The sequence below is a fragment of the Erpetoichthys calabaricus genome, chromosome 3 (genome assembly GCF_900747795.2).
Source record: "Erpetoichthys calabaricus chromosome 3, fErpCal1.3, whole genome shotgun sequence".
NCBI classification, from domain to species: Eukaryota; Metazoa; Chordata; class Cladistia; order Polypteriformes; family Polypteridae; genus Erpetoichthys; species Erpetoichthys calabaricus.
The window spans coordinates 199,552,771-199,564,688 of record NC_041396.2 but is presented as its reverse complement, the minus strand read 5'-3'; the positions used below and the strand labels follow the sequence as shown (position 1 = coordinate 199,564,688).

Genomic DNA, 11,918 nt, shown 5'->3' with positions numbered 1-11,918 from the left:
GCGAGAAACCACGTGATACGCTTTCGCTTTGTACTCTGTAGTGTTTAGAGTCCCTACTCGTGATCTGTAGATTCTAAATCCCAAAATTGTCCCCGAATTGGCCCAAAAAATTCTGGTCACCTTAACTAGTTCCTAATGTCAGTCTGTACGTGGGCACAGGATCGAAGCGCCTGCTCATGTCCATAGTCTTTGGCCGATATGTTATAATAATGTTAGTTCCATTATCGTAAAAGTACTTTGGAATGAAATTTAATATCCGTACAAATATTAAAACATACCATTTGTAGTACTAATATGTAAAAAATTAAACACAATGTAGGCACTGTTTCCCTGGTGGTCTAGTGGTTAGGATTCGGCGCTCTCACCGCCGCGGCCCGGGTTCGATTCCCGGTCAGGGAATTACCTTTTGTACTTTTCTTTAAACCTAATTAACATGTTACTTCACGTTACCTAGACAGTGAGCATCGCTGCAATAAATCGTTACAAGAGCTGAATTTACGCAGTACTTGATTTGTTCCACGCAGATACGTATGAAACACTGTTTTCTCCGAAATAAGCTCCACTCGCCAGATGTCGCTCTTACAGGTCTGTCCCTTTATTTGACGCCGCTCTCGTTCTGAGCACGTGTGCATTCTCGGGAAGGTTAGGGGTCACGCGACTGACAGCTTCTGCGTCTGGTTGGTTTGTTGCTGTCGGCACATTTTTCACTCTACGGATGGCAGTTTGTCACTTTGTTTTCGTTTTTTGAAGAAGTCTGTATAATATCGGCTCCATACAAAAATAGGAATGGTAGTTTTTGAGACGGAACGGCACTGTTTGATATAATATATATATTGGTTCTCCTGCATGAGGTGAAAAATTAGTGGTGTAGTGTTACTTTTCTGTGTCTTGGTGGAACCGCCCAGCAAGGAGACACTGAGGCAGCAGTCTTTGCCAAAGGGAAGTGAGACTACCGAGATTGTACTCCTTTGTTTCCAGGTGTGTACTGCAAGTAATTTTTTTCTTTCAGAATATATTATACCCTTGTGTATATCAACAAGTGATAGTTTTCAGTTTCCTGTTGCACGAGGTTCTGATGACACCTGCATTTACTTGGGGAGTATTTTGAAGTGCGATACTTTTCACTGTTTGCTGCAGGCATCATTGGAAGTGCCGTAGTTTGAGCGAAGTGAATTCATAAAGCGTTTATATACAAACCCAACCACTGCTTTTTGTTCAACAACTGGTTTTCGACGAATTAACCACTTTAAATGCTGACATTAAAAGTCACGTTTTAATCCAGACAGCTTTCAGGTAAATTTTAATTTGTTTTACATAGCATCTTTATACAGCATCAAACACAACCATATTTTTTCACTACAAGTGAAAAATTGTATGCCCGACAGCTTAGTCACATACGAGGGATCTTGTTGTGAGTCAGGCTTTGAATTTGACCGATCCGTACCTTACATTCGAACTTATTGAGCAGAAAGCCTGCAGATACATTTAGAAAATTGACCATTTAAAACTGTAGCAGTGGAAACACACATATAGCCTCCAAATGTGCACACCAACAGGAGAGGATGCCAGAATGCTGACCGAGGAAATTCGCCTCGCACAGTGCAACATTTCTGGCGTAGTAGCATCATCCTGTTGTATCCCAAACAAGTTTGTAGTGCAGGGTTTGTTTGTGGTTATAACGTCGGATTTACAGAGTTCAGAAAAAGCGTTTTCCCTCTGCTGATCTTTTAACACTGAATGCTTTTAGACCTTCAGACAAAATGTGATATTAGATACAGGGAACCTGTGTGAATAAATAACAATTTTTTAACCTTATGTAATTATGAAGTTGCGCCCAGTGTTAGCTGGAATTGGCTCCAGCAGACCCTCGTGACCCGGTGTTAGGATATAGCGGGTTGGATAAGGACTAACTGACTAATTATGAAGTTATGTTAAAGACTGGCAGCGTATGAACATGGAATCATTCTTCTTCACTCGGAACTAGTTGCTCCATCTTTAGCTGTAACCAAACTTTTGCATTAATCTCTATTTCCAATAAAATTGGAGGAAATTTACTTCACCCTTTCTTGTAGAATGCTTGTATGCAGAAGCACTAGTAGTATTTAGAACATGAACTGCACATTTCAGGTACTGCCACAGCATTGCAATAAGTTTTGTGTTGAACTTTGATTAGCCTGGCGAAAACTTAAATTTTGCCCTTTTTCAGGCATTGTGACGTGGACTTTCTTTTGTGTGTTGTATCATTGTGTTGGTGCACGACAAAGCTACTCTTGAGTGTCAGCTCATGGGTGGATGACCAGACATTATTCTTAAGAATTTTCTGATACAAAGCAGTATTCACAATCCATTTGATTCTGGGAAATCATCCAGGTGCCAAGGCTGAAGAACATTTGCAGACCATCATACTGCTTGCTGGGATAGGCTCTAGTTTCTCCATGATCCTGCTCTGTGTGATCGGGTTTGGAAGATAGATGGTTGAATAATGGGACAAGTAAATGGCAGTTTTGCCTCAAGTTATTGATTCTCCTGAAAGGTTTAGAGATCATCCTGGTGCATCCTCAAAATGTGTTGCAATGGTTCCTCATCTAAATACTCTTAAGATGAAGAGTAATTTTAGCAGGGTATTAACATCTGTGAAGATTTATTACTATTTCAATTGTTTTCCTTTTGGAGTTCATGCAGCCTTCACGGTGGTTTGCTTAAGTCACAGTGCCTTAGAAATAGCATTGCAAGTGTTTTCAGTAACTTTTATTCTGTGATTTCTTATGGAATCTGTTTGGATTGTGTCATTATGTGCATATGTAATCATTACACTGGCAACTTGACTGTAATTGGAATTGCAGGAATCTGAATAACGTAGGTTTATGTTGAGCAGGGATGGCTGTAATTAGACTTTAGTGTATTAAATTGGCTTCCTCTTCCTCTGTAATTGGGTTGTCACAGAGCAACATCCATTAAACACTGGCTGTTTCAAATGTTATGATTCACTCTACATTGCATATTTTTCAAAGTAATGTATGTTGTATTGCAAATAAAATTTTAACATACCAAACATGAAGCACACAAAGCATGATTTACCTGTTCAGTACATATTGCATGTAGTTTATAAGCAAAACAACCACCAATAACCCTGTCCTTGTCATTGGCTTTTCTCAATTCAGGGTTGAGAGGGCACAATCCTATCTACTAGTAGCATAGAAGCAATTCTGAGTCTTTGTAATGCAGGAGGAAAATCAAAATACCAAGAGTAAAACCAACTGAAAAAAGAAAAACAGGGTTTGAGGACAGTTGTTTACACAGTAACACTTGATATTGGTTAATTGTGTTCATTAGGTAAGTGAAATAAATTTTAAAAAGTATTATTTGTTGATTAACATGCTCTTTATATAAAACTAAATTATGGTTGAGAACATGTAGTAAAAGAAATTTGCACTTCTAGAGGAACTCTCTAAATATAGGGCTCATCAACTCCTCAAGGCTGTGTTCTGCCTCTCTTACCGTTTACACTGTACACTAGCGACCAAAAATAGAAGAAACAAGACAATCAAACAGTAGGCTGTACGTGGAATTGACGTGAATATAAAATGTTGAGCTGAAAGATCCACTTTTTTCATACCGGCACAGAGAGTTTTGGAAATATTTAAATTACAAGATTTAAAACAAGGTGTAAATCATAGGCATTTTATTTTCATTTTTGCTGTCAAATAAGTTTTTGTTTTGACATTGATGTTGAACAGCTGAGATTTCTTCTGATAACCATAATCCAGATGTTCTCTCTCCCTCATATTCTACTAGTGCAAATGTTTATCCTCTTTAATAAAATCCCTGTGTGCGTCCAGGTGTCCGTTTGTGTGTGTCTTCTGGTGAAGTGCGCATGCGCAGGGCACAGTGCGATGCGCGATATTACTGTCAGAGAAAGTTAGAGGCGGTTTATGGAAATACAAACCAGTATTACTGCGAGAGGAAATTAAAAGTACACAATACAGTGACGCATATTACAGCCACATACAAGCCAGTATTACTGTCAGAGGAGATTAAAGGCATATTACCGACGCGCACGCCTGTATTACCGCCAGAGAAAATTAAAGGTATATTACGGACGTACAAGCCAGCGGACGTACAAGACAGTATTACTGTCACAGAAAATTTAAGACACACAATACACGGCGGCAGCCCACGAAGAACAGTCAGCTCAGCAAGTAAACATCAACAAAAGAGAACCTGAAAGACAAAGAAAAATACGACCAACAAAAAAAATGAGGTCAAAGTCTCTTCCCATTTAATATAGACTGTTCCTACTAATGTTTATGCACTACTGTTCTAGCGCCCGTTATTGTAACAGGCTAAATGACTAGTATAATATAAAAGTGCCATTATAATTTTAAGAGTGTCCTTAGTTTTCCATCCAATTCATATCTTTCTGTTTTGTTGTATTACTTTTCCCTATTTTTTATTTATCTAATATTACTTAAGTCATAGTCGTTAGATATATACTCAGAATTATAGTTACTGAAGATAAAACAGTTTTAAGCTTCAACATATCTAAAGTGTTTATTATACTTGTATGAAAGATTGCTGCCTTACAGTGCTTTGGCTGGTGGTTCAGACCTTGTTTAGAGATGCATTTTTGGTGTAGTTTGGTATTCCTGGGGTTTCTACTGTATTTAAGGAGTATGCTTGTAAGCACTGATGTTCTTTTTTTTTTTTCTTCATCATCAATGTTTTCTTGCATGTTTTCTTCATTAATGTTTACTGCCTTCTTGTGTTTCTTGTATCGGTCTGGCACCATAATTGATTTTTATCTGAATTCTTTTTCTTGCAGCTGGAATCAGCGATTAAAGCCAGAATACATGTGGCACTGAATTAGTTCATGAATAAAACATATTAATGGTTTTAACAAGTGTTTTTGGTCATTTTAGTTTGGTAGAAGGTTACTTGTTAAGATGAGTAAAATGAAAACTTTATATTAATATCTTTCATGACTGAAAATATCTATTTTAAATTTTATTACAGAGATTGTATTTTACAGAGATTATTTTTTGCAAGCATTTTTGTCCTCTGCTATTAACAAGTGTCCCTAAACTTCTACTTCTGCTGATTGTGTGCAAGTGAAGTTTTCATGAACAGATGAATGTCACTCTTGTTTTTCTATTTCTTCTTTTCAGGTAATTGTGTGAAACATATTATTTATGTACTACCTCATACAGTGGGAGAATGGCAGATGACAAAGATGTTTTGCGAGATGTGTGGTTTGGGAGAATTCCCACCTGCTTTACTTTGTATCAGGAAGAAGTAACAGAAAGAGAGGCTGACCCCTACTATGTAGGTATCCTTGACATTCCAATTATATAGAATGAAATTGTAAATTTTGTAAATAATGCTTAAGTAGTCACTAAAATTATAGGATTGTTACAGAAGTCCCTGATCTTTTTTTTTTTTTAAAAATATGAAGGGAAATGGAAATTTTCCATACTCATGCTTCTAAGTATGCAGTGATTAAGTAACCGTCAAAGTTGAATTAGGAATTAGTGGGTTGTTTTTAGGTCAGTACTTTAATGTAACATACTTTAATTTTTACATAAACAAATTGAAGAAGAAGAAAAAAAACTGGCAAAAATGAAGTTTCAACACCATGATACATTGACAGGCAATGTGCCATAGTGATAAAGACTTTGGCCTTTGATCTTCAAACCTGAAGTTCAAATCCAGCAAGTAAGTCACTTCACCTGCCTGTGCCCCAAAATTAAAAAACAAAAGAAATGTAATCAATTGTATCTCAAAAGTTGTAAGTCACCTTGGATAAAGGCAGCCAAATAAACAAATAATAATAATTGTTAAATTACCAAACAGATGCTGTTGCTGATATGTCAAACAAATGAATATTTATTCAAAGCGTTTACAAGGCTTTCTATGTTTTATTGTAGAAAAGCAAATACCATGTCTGCCATTAACAAAATGACATCTGAGCATGATATGGCATTGAATCAGAGAGTCCAGCTAATCTCCTAGGGGATATCATTTCTTTTCAGTGTCCTTTAGGAAATGAGCTATGGCTGTGTGTCAAATGCAAAATGTAGCCATATTTCAACAGTACCCCATATTTGTGTAATTGTATGCCACTCTCAGTGTGAAACAGGTTTAGATGTGATGCTTCAAAGAGTTTGCATGGTGGTAGTAGCAGTGTATGACAGTGCTTTATCAAATAGAACAACCCAATTTTTAATGGTGCCCATGAAAATTATGTGAATACTGGTAAGAAGTGCTATCATATGCTGCAGCTCCCCACACCATGGCATCAGGTATTATGCATGATGCATGCCCCTTGACACTGGTTTATTTTTAAAGATACCCACAAATTTTCCCCAAGCAAAATTTGATGGAAATCAAATATTGCCTTTATGGTGTTGCCATCTCCATTTTTGCCCTTATAAAACAAGACAAAATCTGCAGTTAGCTTATATTTATGGGTGATATTAGCAATTCTGATAAACAAATAGTACATTTTTCTTGCCTCCACTTTGCATTTGCTGAAATTCTTCTTTATTCCCCCATGCTTTTGTCATTCTCTTTCACAAAACGCTGAACTTAAAGGGCTATTTATATTGATTTGCATATTCAAAGGGGTGTAATTCTGAGAGGAGTCGGGGTGGGGTGACAGGCGCGTGCACGTGCATTACTCTTTTTGCATTAGGTTTATGGAGCTGAAGTTTCTGGAAGTTGGCTTACACATGGTTTTGTGCATCTGAATTTTTTTGTGTGTACGCACGTTTCCACTTTTGTCTGTACGCCATGTTTTAATGTGAATTCTACGCACGGCATTCAACATGAGGCATCCAGTCTTAAAACTTTGCAAAGGTGTTGGTTAAGCTGATCCTGAAACATTAATTTTATCTTCAAGGAAAACTGGAAATTAAGGGAAAACACTTTATAGTCATACCCTGAAAGCACTATTTTATACAAATAATGGTGAGCATCTAGAACAAACTGCTGCATCATACATTTGTTATGCATTGTGCTATTCTTTGTTGAAAGCACCAGACCCTGAGCTGATATGTTTCAGGCTAACTAGAAAACCCTTTTGTTCAAATTGACCACTGTCTTCATTTTTTTTTTGTTTTAAATTGATTTTTCCCCCCAGGAGAACATTTATTTGTTGCTGTCTGTATTGCAAAACAAACACATACTTGTAGTACTGAAAAGTCAGGGTTCTGTAGCTGTAAACCTCCTTCAGAATGTGATACAAAATATCCATTCATCCATTATCCATTTTATGGTTCTTTCCCAGCAGCATCAGTAGCAAGATCATAACCATCTGTAGTGTTGACTCCTGCCAAATGTTGGGCACACTCGCATACACACTCAGTCGTATGGGGCCAATTGGGAACCTCCAGGTAACCTAATGCTTGTAGGGTGGATATTAAAAAAAAAAAACCAATGTACTCTGAGTAAAAATGTGCATACACATTGAGAGAATAGTGTTCAACCATTATCTATGTTGTTTTCATAAAGTTGGAACTCTATTGTACAGCTCTGAAGCAGCAGTGTTAAAATGTCCACTACAATGTTCCCTGAAATAATTTAGTAACCAACCATCAAAAAAAAAAAAAAAAACAACTTAGGTAAGGCATTTTACAACACATACTGTAGCAAGGCAGAAAACGACTGCTCCTTAATCTAGTATAAAACCTGCCAAGAGTTTTCAAAAGAATGTGAAGCAGGTTGCTATAAAACAAAGCACATAATATATATAAAAGGAAAAATTTTTTTAGAACATTACATTTTAAGTGAACAAGTGTTATTGTATTCACCTCACAACAATGTAAAAAGAGTACATTATCACAAAGATACTTTATATATCTAAACAATAATAAAATTCAAACAAAAATTATAATATGAGTATTATGAGGGTGAGAACAATCATACCCTTCAGGAATAAAAGGAAAAACCCAAAGTAATTAAAAGTCAAAGGTTTCAGAGTACACAAGAAAATCCAAGTACAGTGACTGGCTTCAAAAGCTGGTACATTTCGGGTACCCCTCCTATTCTTCAGAGCCAAGCGTTGAAAATGAGGAACTGAACTTTTAAAACAATGAAAAACTAATGCATATTAAATCACAAGCAAATATCAAGAAGGAAATGATGATGTATGATGAAGTAACCAATATTAAAATAATATACTGTAGCTTGATAAAAAAGTATAACACCAGTTACTTTAAATCAGGGTGTCAGACTCTGATTCTAGAGGGTTTCAGTGGCTGCGGGATTTCCCACAAATCACTTTCTTCATTAGTAATCAGTTGCTGCTGCTATTTAACATTCTTCTTCTTCTTCTTGCCCAGCTATCTGGTAACACTTCACTGCCACCCAGTGCCTGTCTTACCTCCTCCCTAAACTCAACCTTGCAGTCTTCCTTTTTCAACTTCTACCATTTGATCCTTGGCTCTGCCCTCATTCTCCTCCTTTTCTTGATTTCTGACGTCATCCTACAGACCACCATCCTATGTTGCCTAACTTCACTTTCCTCTGCTACCACTTTGCAGTCTTCAGTCTCCTTCAGATTGACTTATCTGCACAGAATATAATCTACCTGTGTGCATCTTCCTCCACTCTTGTACATCACCCTATGTTCTTCCCTCTTCTTAAAATACATACTCACCACAGCCATGTCCATCCTTTTGGCAAAATCCATTATAATCTGAACTTCTTCATTCCTCTCCTTGACACCATACCTACCAATCAACTCCTCATCTCCTATCTTCCCTTCACCAACATGTCCATCAAAATCTGCTCCAATCACCACTTGGGTACACTGTCCACCACTTCATCCATCTCACTCCAGAAATCATCTTTCTCATCTATTGCACACCCAACTTACGCGGCATATGCACTAAGAACATTTATCATCACACCTTCATAATCATTACTCTGTCTGACACTTGTTTCACCTGCAAAACACTCTTGAAATACTTGTTCCTTCAGAATAACCCCAACCCCATTTCTCCTCCCATCCACACTATGACAGAACAATTTGATTCCACCTCCAGTCCACCTGGCTGTATTCCCATTCCATTTATTCTCTTGTACGCACATTATATCAACCTTCCTTCTCTCCATCATATCGGCTGACTCTCTCCCCTCAGCAGTCATACTGCCAACATTCAAAGTTCCAACCCTCAATTCCACTCTCTTTACCTTCCTCCTCTCCGCCTGCCTCCGGACACGTCTCCCCCCTCTTCTTCTCCTTCCTCGGCCAACAGTTGTCCAATTTCCGCCAGCACCCTGTTGGCTAACAGTACTGGTGGCGGCCGTTGTTAACCTGGGCCTCAACCTATCCAGTATGAAAATTTGTATTGTTATCCGCATATTTATCTAGCAAAATGTTACACTGGATGCCCTTTCTGACTTAACCCTCCCCATTTATCGGGTCATGGGACCGGCACAAAGAAACACACTGGTTTGTGCATCCCCTGTGGCTGGGTTGCTATTTAACATTCTTCTATAGCCTTAATTATAACTGACTTCCTTAAATAAGTCAAAAGATGACTTAACTCGCGTGTCTCAAACTGTCCTAGGAGGCCACCATTTTCACTCTAGCCAATCACGTATTTAGCTGTCAATGAAACCCATAGTTTAGTTCTGTGGCTTGTTAGTATTATTATTCTTATACACCAGTTTTTGTTTTTTTTTCCCAGAAATCACCCTCCAAATACTTTGCAGACCTAAGCAGACCGATATTTCTTAAACCCTAACTTTTTTCTTGTTATTTATTTTATTGAGTGAAGTACTGTATGAAACAAATAAAATATAAGTTAATATGGACAGTGCTGGGCTCATTTTGTATCTCGTTATTGTTTGGTGACTTGTAAGAACAAAAAACAAAAACAAATTGCAAGTCAATTAAAATCAAGTCAACACAGTATGTGCCATTAGTATTAGCTCTTCGATACTAATGGAGAAAGTGGCTGGAATGAAAACTGAAAACACAAAGTTCAATGACAAATATTAAATGACAAGTCAATCAATAAGCTTAGAGATAAAGTGACAAAACATTAAATTAGGTAAAAAATATACTGTAGCAAACCTGCATCTTTCAAACAGCACAGATACGTTTCCATAAAAGGCCATATCTTTACTAAGGGCAGCTATCAGTCCATGTTATCAGATGCTGATCTCTGCACAGAATAGTGCTCTCTTAAGATTCATGTTAAGATTATCTAGACTTTCACTTGCTGATTAAAGACACCACCTTCCATTATTTTTGATCTCCTGCTTCGTCTGGACATCTCACAGGAACTGTAACATTTGATCTTTGTCTTGAAAGCAAAATCTTCCATGCTAGTTTCCCCTCTTTACACCTACCTACATTATCTATTGTTAACATGTTTACAGTCTAGTGTATCAGACACCACGCACAAATCTCCATGATCATGTTCCAAGCACTTTTGGCTAAGCATAGGGAGGAAGTGTGATATCTGTCCTGTGTGAAATTCTCACTTTTTAAAATAAACATTAATTCAAGTCAAGTCTGTTGACAAATTGCTGTTTGTTTAGACCTTTACTGCCTACCTGTTTCACATGACATGATCTTAACAGCACTGTGCTTCTGATAATTTATCTTCAAAGTCCTGTGACAAATAGAGCCCACTATCCAAAAATTCACAGTTAACACAGGATTCAACTCATTCAAATAAATAAATACTTATAATGATTGCAGGAAAGGTTTAATATCCTGTCAAATAATAATTTACATATTTTTTCAATAGAATTCTTCACTGATAAAATATTACCAATTCTATTTATACATCAATACCTATAAGTAAAAAAATATATTTTGTCAATCCAATACTTTGTGACATTGTTTGTGTGTATGTGTTTGTCCATATTCATATATATGAATTATGATGCTATTCTGTCTGTTCAGTGCTAATGTTTGGAATGTATTTTGCAATGTATGCAGCAACAGAGTGCATTGCATTTTTCAATGCGATCACAAACATCACCACTACTATTCTGAATCCTTACAGAAAATGCTACATTATTGAAGTAGCAGAGAAACTGACACTGTAAGTTATCAGAAAATTTAAATAAAGATATTGAATTGAATTCAATATTCAGTTGAATTCACTAGACCAAATTGTGTACTGGACCAGCTAGTATGTATGTATACAGTGAAATCAGAAAGCATTGTGTGGTAGACTTAATTTGGACATTTGACCCATCAGTCTAAATTTATTAGCTCATAATGACAAAGTGAAAACATGTTCTCAGGAAGGGTTGCAAATGTACTAAAAATCAAAAACTTGAAGTCTCATTTACGAAAGTATTCAGAACCTTTGTGGCAGCAGTCCAGATTGTGGTCAAGTATATCCTATTTTCCTAAATTATCCTTGAGTTGTGTCTAGAACTTGATTGGAGTCCACTTCTGGCAAATTTTAAATTGATTGGACATGGTTTAGAAAGGAACACACCTGTGTCTATGAAGTCCCACAATTCACACTGTATGTCAGGAGAAAACCGAAGCCAATAAGACCAAGGCACTCTCTGTAGACTCGGTGATTAAATTGTGGTGAGGCATAGATAAGCAAAGGGTATAAAGCTATTTCTAAAGTTCTGATTGTTCCTGGATGTGGTAAGTTTTGTTATGGCAATTGTTTATATGTGTGCAATGTGCAAGCATAACTATTTATAGATTTTAGTTTGGAGTTAAATGGTTGCACAGTGTAGCACTTACCGGGAGTGTTTTAAGGTGGTACCATGAGGACTCTGGCACCCATGAAGCTGCCTCACCATTTCTCATCCACCAAAGGATTATGGTGGTGCATTTGGGGGTCTTGTAGTGTGCAACGTGAGTCAGTCTAGATGGGTCACGCAGAGGCATACAGGTGCGAGGTGCAGAACTTCGAATGAAAAAGGAAAAG

The 11,918-nt window shown here is 37.2% G+C and overlaps 1 protein-coding gene and 1 non-coding gene across 4 annotated transcripts in view; both read left to right on the top strand.

The window, feature by feature from the left end:
- Positions 1–327: 327 nt before the first annotated feature.
- Positions 328–399, top strand: trnae-cuc (transfer RNA glutamic acid (anticodon CUC)). Its single transcript has one exon. It is a non-coding gene; the product is annotated as a tRNA-Glu (tRNA).
- A 243-nt stretch (positions 400–642) lies between these two features.
- atg5 (ATG5 autophagy related 5 homolog (S. cerevisiae)) overlaps positions 643–11,918 on the top strand; it is a 182,619-nt gene continuing 171,343 nt past the window's right edge. The window contains exons 1-2 of one of the 3 annotated variants that reach the window (XM_028797652.2): positions 643–978; positions 5,166–5,322. In XM_028797652.2, coding sequence (XP_028653485.1) covers positions 5,215–5,322 — 108 coding nt within the window. In that variant the 5' untranslated portion in view covers positions 643–978; positions 5,166–5,214. Of the gene's footprint in view, positions 979–5,165; positions 5,327–11,918 lie in introns of those variants that run through there. The other 2 variants (XM_051924807.1, XM_051924806.1) reach the window with 2 other exon arrangements.